We start from the raw sequence: 23,963 nt of genomic DNA on the forward strand, positions 1-23,963 counted from the left end.
ACTGATATGCTCACACAAGAATCGCTGCAAAAGATGCTTTCCAACAGGTGTTTTCGGATTCGTTGTAAACTTGTGGACCTATTTTTCCAAACGCCTCACACCCGGACATTCTTCCGCTGAGAGCTTGAATAATAGACACTCCAGCCCAGGTGGTGGCGCTAATCCACCTTTGCCAATTGCAAGAATACAAACAAAGTTCCCGGCACGGAGTAATACCGTACCTCACAGCACATCTAATACAAGTCAATGGAGTTGGCAAAAACTATGATAAAACCGGTTGGAATGCGTATTTTGCAGCGATTTTTGTGTGAGCATATCAGTGAACACCCCTGACCACTCAGTGAGTTTCACGTCTTTGTAAACGAAAGTTTAATGCATTTTAGGAAGGATTGTTCCAGTGCACCTATAAACCCATTATAGAGGTGGGAGGTGAAACACAAACACCCGAAAATTCTCGGGGCAGCCGCATATGTCCAAATTTCAGTCAAAACCGTTCTATTTCATCATAAGCAATCGGAAAACAGGGCTTTAAGTGTAAAATACCGAACTTGCAAAATCCAGTTCACACAGGTAAATCTCTTCTCATTGGCCCTATTTTTAGACAGATAGATATTTTAGATAGATGAAATTAGCTGATATCTATGTAAACGCATTCACTGTTACACTAATCTTGGACTGTATGATATGCAATTAATAGTCGCACCTCTGTAACCATATAATGATAAATATGTATATATATATCTACACGAACCCCCCTCTCCTTTGGCTGAACCTTGCAGATATACATAGGCATGACCCAAAGGCCATGTAGCCCTCCTCTGCGGTCAACAGTCTACACACTGTGTGTTATGACCCGTGGATCAAATTTTAATTTCCGTGGATGCTGGTGCTCCACTGTGCCAATTCAGGCCTATAAGTCACAGTTCTAAAATAGGACAGAGGGTCTACAGTATCTGATGTGAGCTCACATAACTGTTTGCGCTGTGGGACAGTACACATCATCTACGCTCACATCAGCAAAAACCGACTCGAGATCTGAAATTTGTAAGTTTTGTAGAAAGTGATTGATTGTTATCCGTTTAAACAATTCTTTAAATACAAATCTAACGTAAATACTGAGTCATGCTTGCACATTTATTTTTATACATTTAACAGACGTGTTTTTTAGGTTCTATCTTATAAACTCAAGAGTTGCGAGGCAAACATGCATTCTATAAAATCCGATGAGGTGAAATTGCATGTTTTTCTGTAAATTTAAAGAGACAATACCAAAAGAAATCATTCTTCCTGGACTGGTTTCATTGAAGGCTGAACCCATCATCATGCCTGTGCCAAACACGGATGTATCTAAGGTGAAAGAGGTGTTGGAAACATGTTCGGACTCATGTGAAGGTAAGATACATAAAAACAGCATGCTATTTCTATTTCAATGAAATCATTTTAAAAGCGCAAGAAAAAGCGAAACACCGCAGTGACATGTAGTGATGCACCGATGTATCGGCCGCCGATATTTATCGGCCGATTTTTGATGAATTTGAAACCATCGGCATATCGGCAATAGCACGAGAAAGGCCGATACCGATTGTTTATTAATTTACTGCATAAAGAAATCCATTATATGTAAAAAATTAGTTAATGTTGTTTATCAGATAAATGCTGAATAGCAAAAACCACCTTTGAAGGTTGTCATGCTGTCTTATTATATTTGTTTTAGCTTAATTTGTGCCTCTCTTATTATGTTGGTCAGTTGAATGTTAATTAGATACAATCCATGTTCAGTAAAAATAATTTGATGCAGAAATAAACTACCTAATAGAATATACTGTTTAGTATTGTATACAAGTGTTTAATATCGGTATCGGCATCGGTATCGGCCAGAAGTTGTCTGTTTAAATCGGCATCGGTATCGGCCCAAACAAATCCTATCGGTGCATCCCTAGTGACATGTCTTTGTGACTGCGTCAAAATCAGTTGGGGAGTTTGTAATGTAATACGACAGCATGGGACTAAACGCTTTCCTCTGGGAGATCATGACTCATTCACGCCCAATTGGGAAAGATCTGAGCCCTCGACATTATAAAACAGCAGGCTTCAGTTACGCCCAGATGCCTGTGTCAAATGTAGTGATTCAATCACACAATTACACATATTCAGCTCATGCTTGAAGAGTCAAGAATGCATATTTGTGATGAGGTTAATTGTGAATGGAGTATTAAAGAGCATGTGTACATGAGATGTCATTAAATGTTACTGTCATAATCCTGTTGCAATTGCTTTAACACTTGCCGTTTTAATAAAGGTGTTAAAGGGATAGTTCACCCAAAAATGAAAATTCTGATATAATTTACTCACTCTCATGTTGTTACAAACCTGTATAAATGTCTTTGTTGTGATGAACAGAAAGGAAGATATTTTAAGAAATATTTGTAACCAATCAGAAGCCCCATTGACTTCTATAGAGGTCAATGCACTCATCGGTTTGGTTTCAAACATTTCTCAAAATATCTTTCTTTGTGGTCATCAGAACAAAGCAATTTATACAGGTTTGTAACAAGATGTAAATAAATGATTTTTGGGTGAACTATCCCTTTAAGGATTCTTTGCAGAAAAGATATAGAAGAACCATTTTTGGTTTCCTAAAGAACGATTCAGTCAAAACCATTTCTTTCTTACGTTTTCTTAACTTTAAGGAACCTTATAAGACAGTTCTGTGTTATATCATAGTTATAAATGTGTATGTTTGAATCTGCACATTTCAACCTGGGAAAGAAAATCAGCGTTCCCATGGATCTAATGATGGAGGAGCTCAATCTTCTGAAAAACAGAGGATCTATAATGTTTCAGGAGAGAAATAAAAGAGCGGAGAAGTACACCTTGGAAAATGCCCCAAGCAGGTCACACAATGTAAGATGTCTGTTTACCATGTTTAAGTGAATCTAAAATCAGAATTAAAGGGGTCATGTGATGGTTAAAAAAAAACATTATTTTATGTATTTGGTGTAATTCAATGCGTTAAGTAAGGGAAAATGTTAGGCAGCAGGTTGTTATCGCAGAAATAAGCCACAGCGGTGTGATCAGGAGCCGACACAAAGCAAAGGAGCTGACCTGTACATTATCCGGCTTATAAAAAGGCTATTTATTTCATAAAAAAGGGAAGGAACAGTAACACTTTCCCCGCCAGTGTTTTTTTAAAGTTGCCAGCAAACGCCAGCCTTTTTCATGATTTTTACAAAAATTAAATGCCTTTCAGAAAATGTTTTTCTCAAAATATATAAACATACAATATATCAAATGAAAGAACAGACCCTCTGCTTTCAAACAACAACAACAAAAAAACTTTCATCCTATCTTCATTAGTTCTCTTTTTATCACTTATCAAATATGGGTAGGTTTCTTCAAAAACACCAAATTTTGAGCAAAAAGTTGAGATAATTCTATTTTTGTGAAGGACTTTTGAAAGAGATAAGATTCAGAGCGATCCTCAAAACACAGCTGTTTGCCCTAGGGCGATACTTCCGGGTTTTATAAGTTGCGGAAAGCGCCACCTGGTGAATAATAGCTGTATTGCGGAAAGCCGGAAATACTCGTCGTTGGCAGGGAAACGTTTTCTCTTAATTGAGGAGTTAACTTGTCAATGGCGGGGAAAGAGTTAATAATTGATTTGAAATATTTTATTTTCAAATTTTTAATGAATCCAGACCTTCCGCGAGGAAAACACGTTTACTTTAGATTTTAGGACAAGACAAGACGTTCGAATGTCACAAACACACTATTGGGCTTAATCATTTGTAAATATGATGTCATATGTGTTATTAAAACACATATATTTATATTTAATTTTGAGTAAAATTAAACTGTACCTGTCAAAATTATTTGCACCTGGGTTACCTGGGTTACCGTGTGCTATTACTTTTGGGCGGTTGTTCTCTGAGAATAAAAAACTTGCAAATGGCCAATCAGAATCAAGAATTCCATTTAGGTCTGTCACAATGATTAAATAATCATCTCATCGCAATTGTTTGACCTAATCGCGATGATTTCCGATCACCGCAATGATTGCACATCTTTCTAAAAAACAAAAGGGGGAGCTGCAGCACCTGAATAAACGAGACCGTATCAGATTACTTTTAAATATGTGTTATAATATTTACTGCCAGGTAAACCTTGCAAAAAATGTAATTTAAATAATCAAATCAATGTGTGAAAATTATTCCATGAACAAAAATTTTTTATGAGAATTAAATGTCAAAGCAAAAAAAAAAACAGACAATTAATCGTCATAATCGGCAAAACCCTAAAACAGGAAATTAATCGTAATAATCGCCACAGTTTATTAAACAATTAACCGTCAGCCAAATTTCATAATTGTGACAGCTCTAATTCCATTCAAGCTGTGTAATAACATGGTTTTAAAAGTTTTCACTTACAGTACATTATTGTAGCTCCTCTCTACACTCGCAGCCTCGCACTAGGCTATGTAAAGAGATGGCTCGCAGCACACATTTCTCTCTTAATAATTAATTCAAATAAATCCCACTTTTTAGAAAGTACACTAAAATATTTTGGTTTGTACCGTTCTGGAACAGTGTTATAAATAAACCGTAACTACTGATATTTTTTATTTCTCCTTTTTGAAAGGCCAAATAAAGTAGTTTACAAAGAAGCACACTAACATCTCCACGACATGGCTGTGGTGACAACACTACAGTGATAACTGAAACCACGCCTTCTTTCTTTTTGAATACATTTGGGCGGCATTATGCAAATTAAGGGTTTGGTTCCAAAATGCGATAAACGCCATTTTTGAAAAAAAAAATTGTTACTGCCAAAATCAGTATTATAACATTTCAGTAGATAAAAGCAAATTCTTAATTTTGAGAAAAATACAATGTCCACCGTTTTATTCTTTAATCTTTTCTCCCCTTTTTAACAAAATGTGATAAACTCCAATACTCCTTTTTTACAGAACGCAATAAATCCACTCAGCGCACCATTCACGCAATGTAAACAAACAATGGCGGCACGTTGAGTACACGGAGTCCTAGTTTTCCTCATCTACTTTGTACTTCGTGATCAACAAACAATCAAACACAAAATAATACTTTAATTGCATTGATAAACCTGTGATGGTTTTCTGTGACGAGAAAGAAACGTAAGCCATCAACATCTAATAATTTCCACGAGAGGCACTCGGGAGACGGGTGCTTGTTCTCCCGACAGCATCAAGCTTCTCATGCTAACACATTGACCCCAGGAGATCTTATGAAAAACTTTACATTATTTTACTCAAAGTCAACGAAAATCGAGCAGGACCAAAACATTTTACAGCTGATCGCTGTGAAAAATGCTAAGCGACGACGTCAAGTATAACCGCAGCAATGCAGTGTTCATATGACAAAGTAAGTGTTTTCATTAATGCCATTAATGTTTATTTTTTTAATCAGCGTGTACAGCTGTTCAACTAAATGAATATAAAATGGCAAATATGAATGCACATTTGATTGAATAGATTTCTAGCATTTTGAAAAAAAACTGTCATGGATTTATTGCATTTTGTGGAAAAAAGAATTCGTTTTTATAATAAATCTTTGAAAATCAAGTTATGGATTTGAATTTTTTATGTTTTTATAACCTAAAGATGCTATGTGAAAGTTTGTAACAGAAAATAGTGGTTTCCATCTTGTCACTTTCTTGGTATAGAAAACACGCTTTTACCAAAATTTGTCAAAATGGATTTATTGCGTTTTGGAACCAAACTCTTCAAATAATTCTCACACCGTGAATTGGTCAGGTGGGGGCATGTCTATTGAGCCATTTTAGGAAGGATATGGATCAGAGATCACTTTTAGATCAAATAAATCGTTTAGTTTGAACTTTCTAACTTTGCAGATCTTATACATGCACAAACAACTAGATTACACATTAAAGATGAAGAAAAAAATAAAATCACATCATATGACCCCTTTAACTATATATTTTGTGAAAAGCACATACAATGTGCTACCTTATGCAATAGAAGAGCTATTTTGGCTATATGTTTCTGTAAGGAACTCTTAAAGGAACAGTATGTAAGAAATGTATATCAATTAATCATAAAATGGCCCTGATATGTCACTAGACATTAAGAAATCATTTTCATTTCAAATACTTATATCACTGACAACAGTGGTATGGCCAGGATATTGTCATTTAAAAAGTGGAGTTGCAGCCCTCAACTGATGTTTATGTTGTCATTTTGTGTATTGGCCACCAGCTGTGTGATTGCAGTACCAGTTTTAGCCACAAGTTTTGTGATTGCAATACCAGTTTTGGCCACAGTCCTACATACTGTTCCTTTAACATTTAAAGAACCTTTTTTTCCAAAAAGGTTCCTCACAGCAATACCATAGAAGAACAATTTTTGTTCCCCAAAGAACTGCTGAGTCAAAGGTTCTTAAAATAACCATTTTATAGTGGAACAGAAAGGTTCTTTGTAGGTTCTTTATAGAAACACAGAGCCAAAACTTTTCTTCTATGGCATCTTGTAGCATCTTTAGTTTTAAGTATGTTGAGATGCTCTCAAGGGTGAACTTGAATTTGTTATACTTAATATCCTGCAACAAACTGACTAGCTCAATTAAGCAAAATATTGAAGAAGCACGTCTGCTTAAAAAGTAACCATAAATACAAAAAACTCAGTAACAGTAAATGAGGTTCCAACAAAATACAGCTCTCAGAGGAGACCCTTCAAGACCAGAACGCCACACAAGAGGACAAAGGAGAGCATTTCACCTCAGGAGAGCGCTTAGTCTCTGGAGAGCACTTGACCTCTGGAGAGCACTTTACCTCTGGAGCGCACTTGACCTCTGGAGCGCACTTGACCTCTGGAGCGCACATGACCTCTGGAAAGCATTTGACCTCTGGAGAGGGCTTTTCCTCTGGAAAGCACTTGATCTCTGGAGCGCACTTGACCTCTGGAGCGCACTTGACCTCTCAAGACCACATCACCAAGCCTGGAGAAAACAGTATGGTGTCCAAATTCAAACACAAAGTATCCAAAAAAGGAAGTCCAGATGATCTTGCTCCTGGTAAATGTGTGGAGTTATGTATATGTGTGTGCTTATTAAAAGCCCAAACATTTCATATCAATACAATAAAGTTGCTTTTGTACCTCTTAAGCCACTCATTTCTCTCCTTTAGGTTACGGTGGACCTCTGACTGAGGTTCCTCATGAGAAGTTCAATTTCACTGTGATCCCAAAGTCTTATGAGTCACCCTGGGAAGACAAGCTTGTTAGCAACAGAGTGCTGTTTGCCAAAATAAGTACCCGCCTGCAGGAGCCTTCTCACAAACTCCCCCCTGCCAACTTTAAATGTTTTAACAGGTAAAACATTACTGCCACCACTGCTATCATCATGAAGAAACATCATTAAGTAAATCCCTTACAGCACTTAAACACCAGGGCTTTGGCTTAGTTGTTAGTGAACATAAAAAATCTGTCATTAATCTGTCATTAATTACTCGTCCTCATGTTGCTCACTGAGCTCTTTTATATAACTAGGTCTAAATAGCTACCCCCAAATTTGACTCATGCCATCCTAGATATATTTAGTCACTTAAAACAAGTGCATAAGAAGGGTTGCAAAGGTGTGGTGAATTTCTGGAAACTGGAAAGTAACAGAAATTTATAGGAATCGTTTTTAATAAATTAATGAGATGTATATAAACTATATTATATACAAACATAAATAAAGATTTTGTTTGGTCATAAGCAAACATGCATGCAAGGTAATACAAATAAATCAGACTTTAAATTTTTTTAAATTTGTATGTATACAGAACGTTAATTGATTCTATCATTGAGTAACACAAAAGTATAACCGACATTATTATAGTTATTATAATAGTGCTAGCTTACATTTAGATATCTGACTTACCGGCTAGCTAGCTAGCTACTGTATAAACACATTGTGGTATTTGCAAGATAAAGGTGCAGTGTGTAGATTTTAGCGGCATCTAGTGGTGAGGTTGCGAATTGCAAACAACGGCTTAGTCCAATGCTCACCACTCGCTTTTGAAACGCAAAGAGAAGCTACGGTAGCCCCCACTGGAAAAACATGTCATCAACGGAGACAACTTAGTAAAAAAAGTTTGTCCGTTAAGGGCTTCTGTAGAAACATGGCGGCACAAAATTGTGCCTTCCACGTAAGGGGACCCCCTGTTGATGTAGTTAAAAACGTCTCATTCTAACGTAATAAAAACATAACGGTTCATTATAAAAAGATCTTTATACACCCCTGATAATATATTTTTGTATATTATTTAGCATTTCTGTCAAGAGATCCTTTTAAAAATTACACACTACACCTTTAAACTGTTTAAATGCAGTAAGTGTGGCTTCTGTGGTTGTCAAGGCCTGGAAAATGGAGGGGGAACCCCCCCCCCCCCCCCTTAAGTGATATCCGGAGGATTTTTTATTTTAGGGGGAGTGAGTGTGTATGGGGGGCAGTCAAGTTTTTATACTTATCTCACCTAAATGTTCTTCCAGTGTATTTGTCTTTACAATGGTAAAATGTTGTTGTACACTAGCTTACACACAGCAAAAGGATGTTTTAAACAAATTTATGTTATTTCTGTAAATAAATGCAAAGATGGACATTTAGACATTATTTTTGTGTAGGATTTAAGAAATGATCAGTGCATGTTATGGAATAATGCATGTAGGGGTGAGCGGGGCACAGACTAATGTCGGATTAATTGTAACACGGCTACTTCACATATTTCTACAGGGCCGAGCATGCTTTTGGTCTTTTTCTCTACTGTCAGAAGAGCTCTTGTGAATTTGTGGAGTTTGGATGTATTTTTATTAAGATATTGAACAAAGAGAATTTTAGAGGCATGGAAGTAAATTTCTTCATCTTATGTTTTTTTTCGATTTCTGAGTTGGGTCTGTAAATCACCAAATCTAACCTTATATTATTTGAATCATTGTCTTGTTACCTGAAAAGCGTTACTTTGTGCCCCGCTCTCCCCTACATTCATGGGGTGTGGCCTCAATTGCCCTTCAGTAAGCTGTGTGCTGTGTGACTGAAGAATGTGCAGGGTAAAAATTCAACTGAAATTGCATTCAATTTTGTTGTTTTAAAGATTTTTTTAACTACATTTAAGTTCCCTGTTATAGGCAACTTTATATTATTTTTCCATTTTTTTTCCATATATTCCCATTAATCCAAGTTTCCAGCTTTGAAAATTCCTGAAATTTTGCAACCCTAACTACAATACACACAAATCAGAGTCAGACACTAGTGACTGATCGCCAACACTGCTCTCGTCTATTATTTTAATATGTGATGTGCAGGTTCAAAACTGGCATCTGTCCCAGACAGACCACTTCCTCTCTGTGTTGTCTCTAAATAAACAATAAATGCCCACAAAGAGGTTTCACAGACATTATACGAGAATTTTTAAAATGTCAAATAAATCTTTGGTGTCCACAGAGTACCTATATTAAGTTCTAACTCAAAATACCATATAGATAATTTATTATAACATGTTGAAAATGCCACTTTGTAGGTGTGAACAGAAATGTGCCATTTTTGGGTGTGTCCTTTTAAATGCAAATGAGTTGATCTCTGCACTAAATGGCAGTGCTGTGGTTGGATAGTGCAGATTAAGGGGCGGTATTATCCCCTTCTGACATCACAAGGGGAGCCAAATTTCACAGACCTGTTTTTTCACATGCTTGCAGAGAATGGTTTACCAAAACTAAGTTACTGGGTTGATCTTTTACACATTTGCTAGGTTGATAGAAGCACCAGGGACCCAATCATAGCACTTAAACATGGAAAAAGTCAGATTTTCGCGATTTCCCCTTTAATTCTAGTCCTAGACTAAAACACATGTTCGAGATGTCTCAACTGAAAATAACTTGCACTGCCAGATCTTTAAATATGCTATTGCCGTTGATTTGTCTCATGATAAAAACCAGTAACATCCTTTTCTATAAGGCATGTTTATAAATGATGCTTAAACATTTTCATTGAATCAAGGTCTTGTCCTGGCTTAAACTAAGTCTTGTCTGTGAAACCAGGCCCAAGACTGGTGGTAACATTAACCCTATTAACATGTGATAGTGTGTCTGGCACAGTATGGCTGTGTTATAAAGGTCAGACCTTAAAACAGAATTTGCCACTTCACTTACGAAACCTACAGTAGTCTGATCCTGACCCATTAACAGGGACAGATTATTTAGTTTACTTTTAAGGGCCGTTCACATTATAACGATAACTATACTAGTAGGTATGTTGCTGACTTTTTGGTTCCGCTCAACGAAACTCAAGATTTCCTCAGGCGGCGCGCGGTGTTGTTTAAAATAATGCTTCTGTTGGTTTGTTTTGATGGCAAAATCTCTGAGATTTTATTGTTAACACAACTGGAAAAACCATAGGTACCTTCTCGTTTTCAGTCACCACCTTTCATGTTTAACTACTGGCCGTGTACGCTCGCCAAAGTCTGTTGTTTGTAAAATCTTTGTTGTTTTTGCTGAAGTTGAGTAAAGACATTCTTAAAATTGTAATAGACATTTAGTTTAATTGCTAAACTACAAGTGCACGAAATTTTTATAAATTCGAACGACAACCACAGGAATTTTACCACCCCCAAAATCTGCTTGAATGGACGTAGAATGTGAAGCAGCCGTATAGCCATGTAGTAGATGTCTGAATATATATGAATGTGTGCGAAATGTAAAACAACAAAATAGTTATGAATTGAATATTTTGTTTTTAATCTAAAACTTTTAGATACGAAACCCTTTGGTTAAAAACAAATGAGATCTTGGAGCCAATTTTGGGGTTATTAGCAATATTCTGAATAAAAAGTGTTATTTGGTGTAATTAGTGGTTTGTTTTTAGTTGTCTTGACTTTTCAGAAGTAGAATATGTAGAGCAGTGGTCCTCAAACTTTTTCAGCGTGCGGCCCCCCTTGTGTACAGTGCATTTCTTCGCCCCCCCCCCCCCCAAGAAAATGTATGACTTTTTTTAAATAAAACATTTAAAATGATTCAAAGTAGTGCTGTTGGTTAGTAGCCTTATATTTTTTTGGTTTAATTACATAGAATTCATGATAAATGTATGTATTTTATAAAATCTCATAAAACTGGGGCCCCGTTTGAGAACCAGTTTGAGAACCACTGATGTAGAGGATATGGCAAACAGCTTATCATGAAAGATTCATGTCAATATCTCAAAAATTAAAAAAGTTATAGCAAAAAACTTTCTAATTTTCATGATTCGGTCACAGATTTTAATTTAATGGAAAACACGGGACAAAATAAAGTGTTGATTTTCGAGTTTCAAACGGCCAGTATTTTCTTGAACCCATAAACATGATCTTGGTCTCAATTTTTTTAAAGCTCTTTCTATCTGAACAACTAGTTTTAGCATTTAACCATTTTGAAAATTTTAGCAACATACCTAATACTAGCGTCACCGAACGATAACGATAAATGTAAATTATGGTAATTTGCTCACACGCGCGCAGCACTTGCGCAAATTACTTGCCTTTAATGGCATTAATATTGAATATTTCTTGTAATTAAAACTTTTGCAATTGTTACATGTCAAGATACGCCAAAAGGTAAGATGTTAACGTTAGATTACACAAACTACTATTCACTGTTTAGAGTTACCCAAACGCAGCGTGTTGAGGAATCTGCTGATTAACCGCTGTGCAAATGCAACAAGAACGTAAATTTTACATAACCTGTGACATGTTAACAATTGCAAAAGTTTTAATTACAATAAGCAGTCAACTTCACAGCAACTGCATCGGCGCTGGATAACTTACCTGAGGTAATTTTATGTTATGGACCTCAGCATTGAGCTTCTCCACTGAACTGTCATTTCAAGTGCGCGTGCACTTTAGATTCAAATAGATTTGATTGGCTGTCAATAGTTTATCATTCATCAATTGGGAGAAAATCGCTCGTGATCCCAACAATATTGTTCATTGTATAACGTTATTTATGGTAATGGTTGTGGTGTGAATTTCGCTAGTCTCTTTAATAGGAAACGATTTTTAAAACTATATTTTTGTAGTTATTGTTATATTGTGAACGGCCCTTTAGTGAAAATCAGAATATATTTTGGCACTGAAACATGGCATGTTATTCTTAACAGAGCTCCAACGCCATTCTGCGGGATCACAGGGATTGTTCAAAATCTGCCCGGCTTTGAGCCACAACAGTCGGACATCGAGGCAAACCCGGCCTGGAAAAAGATGTGTCGCCGCCCCAACTTCAACCGGATAACGCGGGGCTGGAACATTGAAGAATCTCCTGATCTGTGAGACTTGCGTACTGATGAAGATGATTTTGTTTGTGAGGAATGAGGGATGCTTAACGTTAAGCCAGTTGAGTTGCGCGTGCTGAGCCATGAAATGCTAAATAATACTGAAGTTTACATGTGTTGCATTGTTTACATGAAAGCTATATCACGTTCTTTTGTTAAGCTTCTTTATTCTAACCACAAAAAGACAGCTGTATATTAAAAAATTATACTATTGTAAAACACCTTAGGTCAACACGTCATCATGTATGCAATTAGAAAACATGCTAAAAGATAAATGGGAAAATGAAGTGGACACTATTGCAGACTGTAACATAAGCCCTGGAATATTTTTGTAGGCATAGGAAAATATAAAAACAAGTCTTCAGGCTGCTAAGATGGCCAACAGTGCCCCCACTTGGTAATTATTGGTCATTGCAACCAATTTGGAAACTAGTTACTACAAAAGGCATGGTATCTGCATTTTATAATATCACATATAAAATACACCGAATCTGGTAACATGTCAGCAGGGTTTTAAGACTTAACATGACAGAAACCATTAACACCAAGGTTGTTTTAAATCAAAAGCATTAAAAACATCCAAAACCATATTCATTAAAAAAAACTTTGTTTACATTTCCAAGATTCAGTTTTTTCTATTGTCTGAACTTGTTGTTTTGCTTGTCCATCACACATTAACATTCAGTCCTGCTCGCTCGCTCGCTCACTCAGTGAGTTAGCTGTATGACCATCTAGGGGCCTCCATGGCGACTTGCATGGGCGCCCATCCGCTGAGGATCTTGGGATGGGTAGTGGACCTGTCCGGGTGGCCTCATAACCATCGGAGGGGGCATTGGTGGGCCCATGGGGTCCATGGTATGGAACATGGGAGGACCAAAACCTTAATAGATAATAAAGAAAAGATATTTAAGAAGAGATATTTAATAGGATAGAAAAGAGCTTGACCCTGCGTTTCCAAAAGCCAATAAGGAAGATCAGGAGGAAGGATGATATGTGACTCACCAGGTGGTGGAGGCATGGCAACCCCAGGTGGAGGAGGAAGGGCCTGGAAGTTCATGACAGCAGGAGAACTGGTGGGTCCAAGGTTGAAGTAATTGGCCGGGGCGTCCACATCAGACACAGGGGGTGGAGGCAGAGCTGTCAAAAAGATGCAACACTTAAAGTATGTAAGAAATTTATATCAATTAATCGTAAAATGGCCCTAATATGTCTCTAGACATTAAGAAATCATTTTCATTTCAAATACTTATATCACTGGCAACAGTGGTCTGTCCAGGATATTGTCATTTAAAAAGTGGAGTTGCAGCCCTCAACTGATGTTTATGTTGTCATTTTGTGTATTGCCCACCAGTTGTGTAATTGCAGTACCAATTTTAGCCACAAGTTTTGTGATTGCAATTCCAGTTTGGGCCACAATCCTACATACTGTTCCTTTAACTAGTTGTGTATAAAAAAAGTATCTAGTCTATACCACTAAATGTACATAAGAAACTTCATTCACAGAACACTTTGATCCAAGAAAATGTCTGTATAATTGGCAGAGAGCCTTCTGTGCAAACAGAAACGCTTCCCGTAAATGTTATTGGATCGCTCCCGTAAAAGGAACCTTTGCCGTAACATTTAGGAAACGCATGCCAAGGCAGAAACAATGCCATTACGGGATCTTTTCTGGTATGTGTGTAAATGCAACCAAACAGATTACAGAAATCATTGGCACCAAAATGAACCAATAAAAGAAAGATCCCGGACAAATCCGGTTTTCCATAATCTCTGTGTCAAAAGGGCTCGTCATTTCAAAATATGTGTTCGCCACGTCATGTAAACCTAGGTGCATCGTTCAAAAATACGTGCCTGCTGCAAACCTGCTGCAAGTATTTTGACACTATGCACATGGGTTCACATGACACATATTTTGAATTTGCGCCCCTTAGAAGAGAAGTCACGTGTGACAGACTTAAAAAGGTCTTACCTCCAGGGAGACCAGGCACTGGTTCCAGCATGATTCCACTCTCTACCCCATCCTTGGTAGTCCCTCGAGCCGCCTGAGACCTAAACCACACACGGTAACATTCAGCACAGAAAACTATGAGCGACCATGATACAGATTGTTAGCTTTATCGACAATTGATTGTTAGGTCACCTACCTGCCCCATTTAACATTAAGGCGCCGGCCATTGATGATGAGTTTATTGAAGGATTTTTCTGCTGCTGCCTCTGCTGACTGCCGTGTGGCGAACTGGATGAAGGCGCACTGCTGCCTTTGAACAACAGTGATGGTACGAATCTCCCCAAACTGGTAAAAGTGATTCCTGAGTTTAAAAAAATAAAAAGGAATGTGCATTAGGAATCTTTAATCGTGAGATGACACGTAAGTCTCGTAGTTTCTATTATTAGGCCACTTCTATAAAACTTTTATGATGCTAAATCCTCCAGGAGGCAACAAACAACTTGTATATTTCTTTACATGAAAACAACCTGAAAAGAAGTCATTTGAAAAGACATGAATGCGAGTTAATGACAGCATTTATATTTAGGGATACATTTCCTATTGACACAGTATGTAAAAGAATTTAATCTTTTCAAAATACATCATAAATTTACCTTATGCATAAACTACTCATATACAGCTTCATGTATGCGCACATACCTGAGTTCGGAGTCTGTCACGTCCTCTCCCAACGCTCCGATATATAGCGTGGTGATGGACTTGTCCTCAGGGGGGTCCAATCTAGGCATGGTGGTGCCCCGTTGAAGGAGTTTATTAGCTACAGGATCATTGATGCCATAATAACGGTCCTTAATGTTCTGATCGGCCAGCGGATCGTCAGGATCCGTGGGCTTCTCGTGCCTGTAATATCACAGCAATTTATTATAATTATAAACAAATTATTATAAACATTTAAAATGTTATAGAAATTCACATCCGCTTTCACATGATTCATTATATTTGATTCAGAAGTACGAAAATTATCATGCAAACAATATGAAAGAAGATATAAAAAATTTATTGTTGACAACTGGGTATTTTCACGACAATATAGTCAAAATGGCTAAAAAATTTATTTTGGACACGAGCCACAACATACATTTGTATTATATTAGGGTTGTCAAAATTAATGCATTAAATGAAAAATTTATTTTTTAATATTAGATGTTAATAACGCATTACCGTAAATTCATTTTAACAACACTAATTTTATTAACATGCAATGAACGCAATACGCAATTTCTGACCCTAAGCCTTGCTTGTTGTAGAATAAATTGATTGCAAACTTAGACAGTAAATAGTCATAAAACGTCTAAAATTATCTTTATTTGTTAGTTTTCTGAGAGGTGTACTATCCTAAATGCTTAACTAATATAAATGATGCATGTCCCTCCACTTGCACGTCTGAGATTTCGGTGTCGGTGAAAACATGCAGGAATTAGAAAATAAAGTGCAGGACTTGCTTGATGATAAAATAGGTTTTAAGAACGATAATGCTCGAAAGCGATCTTCCTTGCGCCAACTGACACATATGAAGCACGCACATACAGGGGTGCAAACTCAAAAGGTGATATATATATATACAACAGTTTTTTCTGGTTCTCGAATCTGATTGGCTAAGAGGCGTGCAATATTCTACTGATAACGGCACAGTAACCGCTTCACCTTTCGTATCATTCCGCCACCTAGTGAATGGAGGTCCTCTAAACAGGCTCATCTCTGAATGGAAAAACTGCACCCACACGCGGACACACACAAACGTGCTGTTTTGAATCACTCTCCGTGTGTCTCATTAGTTCACTAGCTCGTAAATCAGTCTGTGAATCCCAATCGGAAGTTATTATGCCGTCAAAGATCAGCGCTCTTGGATGTTACGTTAAACTTAATGGGAGTTATGTCTTGTCACATCATGTGGACGATTAACAATTGGAAAGAGGAATGTAAACTATTTTTTTCTGGAGCAATATCTCTTCTCAGAACGCGAAAACACCGTTGAACTGCAGGTAAGCACCGCAGCTTTTAAATGTGGACATTGATCATTTATTTTATTGTGGCGTGACTATTAAAACATGTTATGAGATATCGCCACTGGTATATTTATAAGCAGCATGCAAAAACATCTCTCTGACACTTACATAGTACTGACAAGAACAAAGTTTAATAATAATCGAGTGCTCGTATCGTGTTTAGAGTAAATGGGAAAGCAATAGTAACATTATATAGTATAGTTTTATTCACTTTTACCTCGCGTCAAAACAATAACAACACAAAAGACACTAAATATTAGGGATGCTCACATTGACCGTTTAACCGTTAACCGAAGGTAAGAATTTATGACCGATTAACATTATCAGTTAAAATAAAAAAAATTGTTAATACATGGTGCGTGTCGTCATGAGCCGTCAGACTTTCGCCACTTTTCTATCTTTAATTTGTGAATGTCCTGTAAATGACACAAATTATTGCTGCCCTGACGGTCTGATAAAGTAATCATTTGTATAAGAAATCATTTGTATGCGTGTTTGGAAGCTGAACGGAGACACGCGGTCCGTGTCGCGCACATCCGGACAGACGTTCGCTGATGGCCTCTGACCCTGTCCATAACATGTGAGCGAAGCAGAGCGGCGTGACGATCCGCTAAATATTCCGCTCTACTGTTCAAGCGCCGCTCCACTCAGTCACGCTGGCAAATAAACCAATTCCCGCTCAGATCCCGCTCCGACATAAAAAAAAATTTAGTAAGCCTAATTGTTTTCTGTACTGACGTTCTTGGATAATTGCATTTAATTAAAGTATTAGCTGATAAATTGCAGTTATGTACAGTTGTGTGTTGGCTATTAGACCTAGTTTAACTGATACGGAGCTCCGGATATAATTCAAATTAACAAATTGTTTCCACGACATCCACGTTTTACTAAATCACAATTTTAAGTAATAATAAATGTAATAAGTAATTACGAAATATTATAATAATTCGTTCCCCTTATGAGAAAAAAATTAACAAACTATACTATTATGTAAATATATTATTTGAAAAAACTAAAATAAGTTGAAGAACAATTTCTTAACAAGAGGTTTTTTAAGTGCAAATTTACAGTGCATCAGTAAATACAGAACACAGCTGTGTCTTAAGGAAATTAAAATTAGACAGTATTTATGAACCTGTAAATGTACAAAACGAATGCAATACAGAAGGCCATGAGTATTTATTTATGGCATTTTCAATAGTATATTAGTAGATAAATTAAGGTGTATCTAATATAGTATGAAAACGAATAAATCATTATTTTGGCTAAATTCATCTGGATAGATCATTTTAGTCAGACTGATTTGTCAACATTTCAGAAGCTTAAATGCTATCTAAAACAACTTACATTTTATCCCGAGTGTTACTTGGTCGAAAATATGTAGAAATATAGCCTACGCGAGAGCAATTTACAGAACAAAAATGTTTAGCTCACGCGGACCGAACTAAAAGCCGCTAATTAAGCGGACTCTGTAAAATAGAGGACGTGCTGAACCAGTCGAGTCGGCAGATTATCATCAATGTTTATAATGTTCCTGGCATGCTGTTGATGAAAAAAATTAATATCTAAATGTCCATGGAAGAGTCAAGTGTTCAGTCAGTTAATACTAAAGGCACCGGCATTTTTGGCTGAAGCTTTCTCATCCACGGAGCGGAGAACTATAAAGGTTTTTATTTTAAGTGGTTTTAATGCTGGTAAGCAATCAGTTATATTATGGCGCTTTGTATTTGTGTTGATCAGTTAAGTAATTTTCATCTTTAAAACTGCATCTAGATGCAGACGACGCTACAGTTATTCTGTCATCTTTCATTTCTTTCATTTCTATATAAGGCTGGTGACTTCATTAAAACAATATTTGAACTCCATAACTTATTCATTTCTATATAAGGCTGGTGACTTCATTAAAACAATATTTGAACTCCATAACTTATTGCTATAGATTCTCAAATTATCAAATTACCAAAGGGCATACTGGGATGAGCGAGCGGTGCTGAGCGTATTGAGCGAGCGGACCGGAAACTTCGAAAATGCGTTCTGCGCTCTGATGGAAATATTACTATTCCGCTCCGCTCACATGCTCTATAAACATCTCTCTTTTTGCAAAAACGGAGAAAGACGAAGCAAAAACAAAACTTTCTGAAAACCATCCTGCTTTAGAAATGACCACTGTGGTAGATGAAACGGAGACAATCTGCCCTTTTTGGATATTAATCCTCTGGACTGATTGCGTGCTTTTTAATAAGGTAATGTTGCGTGAATATCTGATAATGTATGAACCCTGGTTCTGTTGTTGATCTGTCGCTGCTGTTTGCACGTTCAAATTAAATCTTTTGTTTTTACTAGTTCACAGACAACCGTCAACTGTATTTTTACTCAATGACAATTTCATATTAAAATCTTATAAGTTAACGGTTAATGTTCGGTTTAGAAGCTACGGTTGTCGGTCGGGAAAATTAACTGATATGAGCATCCCTACTAAATATGAATAAAAAACAAGTAATAGTTTGATCATGACACCAAATACTGCTTATTTGATCTCATTTTGACCATCAAAAACAAACAAACAAACAAACAAGCCCAACATGAGAGCCAGGGAATACCTGTCAGAGATGTAGCCCAGAGAGGGCGGTGGTCAGTGGGGCGAGTGAACACTGACGTCCGCTCATGCTTTGGTTCTCATACGTACCGAATCTCACTAAGCAAACGTTCAAACAGGTGCTATCTTTACTAATCGACTGCAGATTTAAATATAATACAGATACATTCTCGACTGAACCAATCTTAAACCTACACTTTGTGACCAAGAAACAGTAATATAAAGAAACGGTTTTTCCGTCCATTGAGTTGTTATGAGCTTCAAAGCAGCCGAAAGTTTTACCTGTCATTCTGGCCGCCCTCAAATCCGTGGCGGAAGAAGTAGTTCTCAAACAAAGAGGTTTTTAAAATAACTCCGTTGTTGTTTTCTAGTTTTCGTTTTTCAAACGTGTGCCGTCGAACTGTTGTATAAAAGCAATATCGCTCTCGGAGTCGTGTGATATAGCTCTATATCATCACGGCTGTGATTAGGCCAGAGGCACGAGGCCGTAGAGCTATATCACACTCCTACTCGAGCGATATTGCTTAAATATATATGTGTATGTGTGTATAATTTGTATTTTATTTATTTATTGTAAATCTTTTAAAAATGTAAATGCTAAATTTAATATCAAATTTGAAACTGTTAACATTAGTTACTGCACCTCAAACTAACATCAATTACTGTAATGACATATTTCATATTATTCAGTACACAAACAAATAATTCAAGGTTTGTTCTGTTCACAGTCATAGCTTTAATACAGTATGAATATGAGCAACTCGAATCAAACTCGTGTACAATTCGACGTACAAATCTAATTAAAGGTAGAAAAGTGATTTCGTTAACAGCAGTGAGAGATTTTCCCTCAATGGTGTTTGATTAAAGGCGGAGTCCATGATGTTTGAAAGCCAATGTTGATATTTGAAATCACCTAAACAAACACGCCCCTACCCCAATAGAATCTGGACCTTCGGTTGATAGACCCGCCCCACACATACGCAACCCGGAATTTGATTTGATTGGCTATAAGTGTGTTTTGGTAGTCGGCCCGTCTCCTTTTCCAACGCGTTTTTCAAACATCGTGGACTCCGCCTTTAACACGAGTGGCAGACACGAGCAAAATACTGTTACACATGCGTTTTCTCTATCAGCCGTTTACTTTCTCTTAAGACCTAAATTGTCGTGTTTATGAGGATACTTGCAAAAGCCGTGAATTTTGATGCATGCGTGTATTTTTAAGCAAACACAGCGGCAAAAATACTCACAAGCTCATTGAGAAGCGGATGCGCTGCTTGCACGCTCCTCTCACACAGAAACAGCGCATATATAGCACTGTTGTTTGTGTTAAAACCACCTAATTTGAAACTGCGGTGCTTAAATATGTGTACAAATGTTAAGCTTTGTGACCACGCGCAGAGCAATGGCAAATTTCGCCGAAAGGTGACAAGTTTGCACACCTGCACATACTCAATATATGCACACAGACAGAATAACAGTTTCAAAAATATCTGTTTTGACAAGAATTCACGCAGATATAATCTGTTATGTCTTCAGTAAATGTTTAATTAATGGTTGGGGGAAAATAACTGATGTGTAACATTATATTAGATCCTTGCATTACAGTAGATCTTAAAACTGTCTGTCTCAATGTCAATAAACAATAAAAGAAAAAAAGTTTGACTGTGTGTGCCAAATCTATTAGTTTTTCCAGTGATTTTAAGGTATGAATGCAGTGATTTTGTTTCTGAACCTTAAATCTTTAACTGTTTTTTCACACAATGATTGTTGCTGACTGCTTTACTAATAACAAACATACATTTGCATAAAACATCTGTATCCAGGCCCATGTTGGTTAGAGTATTTAAAACTATAACGTGTTAAATTAAGGTAAATATACAACAGATATATGCGATTAATCTGGAGTGAACTCATGACAATCATGTAATTAATCTAGATTAAATATTTTAACTGATTGACAGCCCTAATAAATATAAATAATCAAACCAAACATCATTTGTTTTAAAGAACACAAACATAGGTCTATTACATTCCAAATTATAAATAAACCGATATACTGTTCAAAATGAGGACACTTTATGAAGCACTTTGTAGGACATGTTCATAGTTAACATGATAAAAATCACATGTGGTTATTCTGCTAGAACCCTTAAGGGGGAACTGAAAATAAACAAACAGCTACTAAAAATGACCTTAAGACAAGCTGGTTAAAAAGATCTTTTAAAACGGCAATGAAAGCATGTAGTTTAAAGCTAATAAACTTCTAAGAGATGCTGCTCACCTGTATGGACACTCCTCTCCTCTCTTACACTCTCCCTTCACCCAGAATGAACATATGTGTGGTCTGTTCCTCTTGTAGTATGGTGAGGTGCGAGCCAGTTTAAGCAACATATCACTGTGACCTGGTGCTTTTCCAAGCAAACCCACAGGTCTTGTGCCATCAGAATTAGCAATCTACAGACAGACATTATAATATAATCTCAGTGAAAGTGAGTGACTTCAAAGTAGGTGCAGTTTAACATTATCTAGAAACTACATTTACTATAGTGTGTTAAATAACAGATTTATAAATGTTTATACAGACAAATTACCTCTCTCTCCATATTCTGAGTGTAATACTCCTTATTCACATCTGATCTTGGTACTTCATCTTTAACGGACAGGCCTGTGTCTCGAACCTGAATGGGCAAACCTGTGCAATGTACATAAAGATGAAACATTTTAGTTTTGCAATCTTATACACATTAAAGAGAAACTATTATAACATACACTCACCTAAAGGATTATTAGGAACACCATACATACTAATACTGTGTTTGACCCCCTTTCACCTTCAGAACTGCCTTGATTCTACGTGGCATTGATTCAACAAGGTGCTGAAAGCTTTTTTTTTTAGAAATGTTGGTCCATATTGATAGCATAGCAGCTTGCAGTTTATAAAGCTTTGTGGGATGCACATCGAGGGCATGAAGCTCCCGTTCCACCACATCCCAAAGATGCGTTATTGGGTTGAGATCTGGTGACTGTGGGGGCCATTTTAGTACAGTGAACTCATGGTCATGTTCAAGAAATGTTCAATTTGAAATGATTCGAGCTTTGTGACATGATGCATTATCCTGCTGCAAGTAGCCATCAGAAGGTGGGTACATGGTGGTCATAAAGGGATGGACATGGTCAGAAACAATGCTCAGGTAGGCCGTGGCATTTGAACAACTAAGGGGCCTAAAGTGTGCCAAGAAAACATCCCCCACACCATTACATTAATGAGAAATTGAACAGGTGTTCCTAATAATCCTTTAGGTGAGTGTATGTATGTAGCATGTGTTGTATAACTAAAGTAGTTTTTTTGGGAGAAACTTAATTCCTCCTAAAATTGATTTGTTGATTTCTTCAATAGCAAAAGATAAATACAGCACTGTGTTCTTCAAATTTTTTACTTTTTTAAAGAAACAAATCACCATAAAAAAATCAGACGACATTTAATTCATTTCGGAAGACATTTAATTACCATATATGGATTAAGTTTTTGATGTATGGTTTAATACTTGGATGTATGGATGAGCTTTTTGGATTTTATCAAATGGGGCACTCTCCAGGATATTACTTAACATAACTCTGAGTGTGTTCAGCTGAAAGAATAAAGTCAAATATATCTAGGATGACTTGGAGTCGAGTAAAATATAGGCTAATTTTTAGGGTGAACTATTCCTTTAAGACCACAAATTGTAAGTTTATGAGCTGAAATATTATTACGCAAAAATACTACATTACCATATTCTAGATCCAGGAGGCAGGTCTGACACACATTTTTCATTTTACTGCACGTCTGACACACTTCTGTCTTCTTAAAGCGCATCCGGGTCCCAGGACACCAGCGAAACACAGTGAAGGGACGTGCACAGATCTACAGAACAAGACAAACCCAGAGATTTAATACGGTCACCAAAAAATGGGGTGTCAATTTCTTTGGAGCATGTTTTTTAAAGAATGCAACAGTACCTTGCACTCTTTGCCAAATTTCTCTTTTGTCTGTTTGAAGAAAATATAGTTTATAGAGTGAAACCAGTTATTAATTAAAGCAACTAACTGGATAACATAGTTTGAGTAAAATGTATAATAAAACTCATCTTACCATGCGGATATAAGGGTTTTCACCCAAGCATGTTTGACAAAGGATGGGAAAATCCTATTTGAAAAAAAATGACAGGACCGCAGTTACAAACAACTGAAATCATGTGACAATCATCATACAAACTAACAGTGATCGTCAATAAAACACAGACACCGTTAATTAACCAAACAAAAAGATAAACCGGTGAAATGGGGCAAATGGACAAGTTTTTTCCTTTATGCTCCATTTTACCTGTATAACCTTAATTTTTGTACAAGTCTAACTGATGCCTGTTACCATCATTTCGGATACGATCTTTACTGTACTGTTGCCATTACAATAAGCACTTGATCGGATAGGTGAGCGCAACACTATTCTATTAACTATAAAATAATTAATTTGAAGATTTTTTGACAATATATACAAATATACATAACTAGTTGATTATCAATTCGAATAGTATAACATTATGCTACAAAGGCTTTGCATTAGCCAGGAGCTAAGGTGCTGTATAATTGAACACGAAACACAGAAACGCTTTGATTTGTAGAGTTTAGACACAGAACACATAAATCCTCCAGTTACGGTACGTAATAACTTTTAAATCACAATATTAAAGATTATTTTACTTACTGAATCTTCCCAATTTTGCCTATTGTAAGTATTGGAGCCTAAAGACGTCGCCATTTCTACGAGCTAGCGTGAGCGGAAACTGTGAACCAGAGCCTTTTGCTTCGGTACAGATGCGGAGAAACACAGCGCCACCTACTGTCATGGAGTATATTACAATAAAGATAGATCTGAAATACTAGATGATATAATTGCAATTAAAAAATCCGTTAAAAAACTGACCTGATTTAACATTGTGAGTCTAAAAAAGTACAGCTGTGAAAATAACATATCAAGACATCAG

General features: G+C 36.7%; 2 protein-coding genes across 3 annotated transcripts; one reads left to right on the forward strand and one right to left on the reverse strand.

Moving 5' to 3' along the window:
• Positions 1–919: 919 nt before the first annotated feature.
• Positions 920–12,953, forward strand: LOC129423969 (myozenin-3). Of its 2 annotated transcripts, none has more exons than XM_073871086.1 (6): positions 920–1,044; positions 1,308–1,391; positions 2,749–2,904; positions 6,710–7,067; positions 7,180–7,363; positions 12,159–12,953. In XM_073871086.1, the coding sequence occupies exons 2-6, from the start codon at positions 1,323–1,325 to the stop codon at positions 12,325–12,327; spliced, it is 936 nt and encodes a 311-aa protein (XP_073727187.1). In that variant the 5' UTR covers positions 920–1,044; positions 1,308–1,322; the 3' UTR covers positions 12,328–12,953. The 2 variants fall into 2 exon arrangements, with proteins under 2 accessions (XP_073727187.1, XP_073727186.1); XM_073871085.1 differs by having other exon boundaries at positions 921–1,044; positions 1,261–1,391.
• rbm22 (RNA binding motif protein 22) lies at positions 12,822–23,811 on the reverse strand. The gene is made up of 11 exons (XM_055180508.2): positions 23,684–23,811; positions 23,072–23,125; positions 22,939–22,968; positions 22,711–22,843; positions 21,531–21,631; positions 21,221–21,393; positions 14,977–15,177; positions 14,474–14,638; positions 14,299–14,378; positions 13,332–13,466; positions 12,822–13,209 (listed from the first exon to the last, which is right to left on the reverse strand). Exons 1-11 carry the CDS (start codon positions 23,735–23,737, stop codon positions 13,061–13,063), a joined length of 1,275 nt encoding a protein of 424 aa, XP_055036483.1. The 5' UTR covers positions 23,738–23,811; the 3' UTR covers positions 12,822–13,060.
• Positions 23,812–23,963: the final 152 nt, after the last annotated feature.

Source organism: Misgurnus anguillicaudatus, chromosome 9, assembly GCF_027580225.2.
Source record: "Misgurnus anguillicaudatus chromosome 9, ASM2758022v2, whole genome shotgun sequence".
Taxonomy (NCBI): domain Eukaryota; kingdom Metazoa; phylum Chordata; class Actinopteri; order Cypriniformes; family Cobitidae; genus Misgurnus; species Misgurnus anguillicaudatus.

Coding starts and splice junctions, on each gene's coding strand:
- LOC129423969 (XM_073871086.1), top strand. CDS start 1,323: ATGCCTGTGCCAAACACGGATGTATCTAAGGTGAAAGAGGTGTTGGAA. Junction 2,905..6,709: donor CCCCAAGCAGGTCACACAAT/GTAAGATGTCTG, acceptor AACAAAATACAG/CTCTCAGAGGAGACCCTTCA. Junction 7,068..7,179: donor TCCAGATGATCTTGCTCCTG/GTAAATGTGTGG, acceptor TCTCTCCTTTAG/GTTACGGTGGACCTCTGACT.
- rbm22 (XM_055180508.2), bottom strand. CDS start 23,737: ATGGCGACGTCTTTAGGCTCCAATACTTACAATAGGCAAAATTGGGAA. Junction 21,632..22,710: donor CCTCCTGGATCTAGAATATG/GTAATGTAGTAT, acceptor TACATTGCACAG/GTTTGCCCATTCAGGTTCGA. Junction 13,467..14,298: donor AGTGCCTGGTCTCCCTGGAG/GTAAGACCTTTT, acceptor TCTTTTTGACAG/CTCTGCCTCCACCCCCTGTG.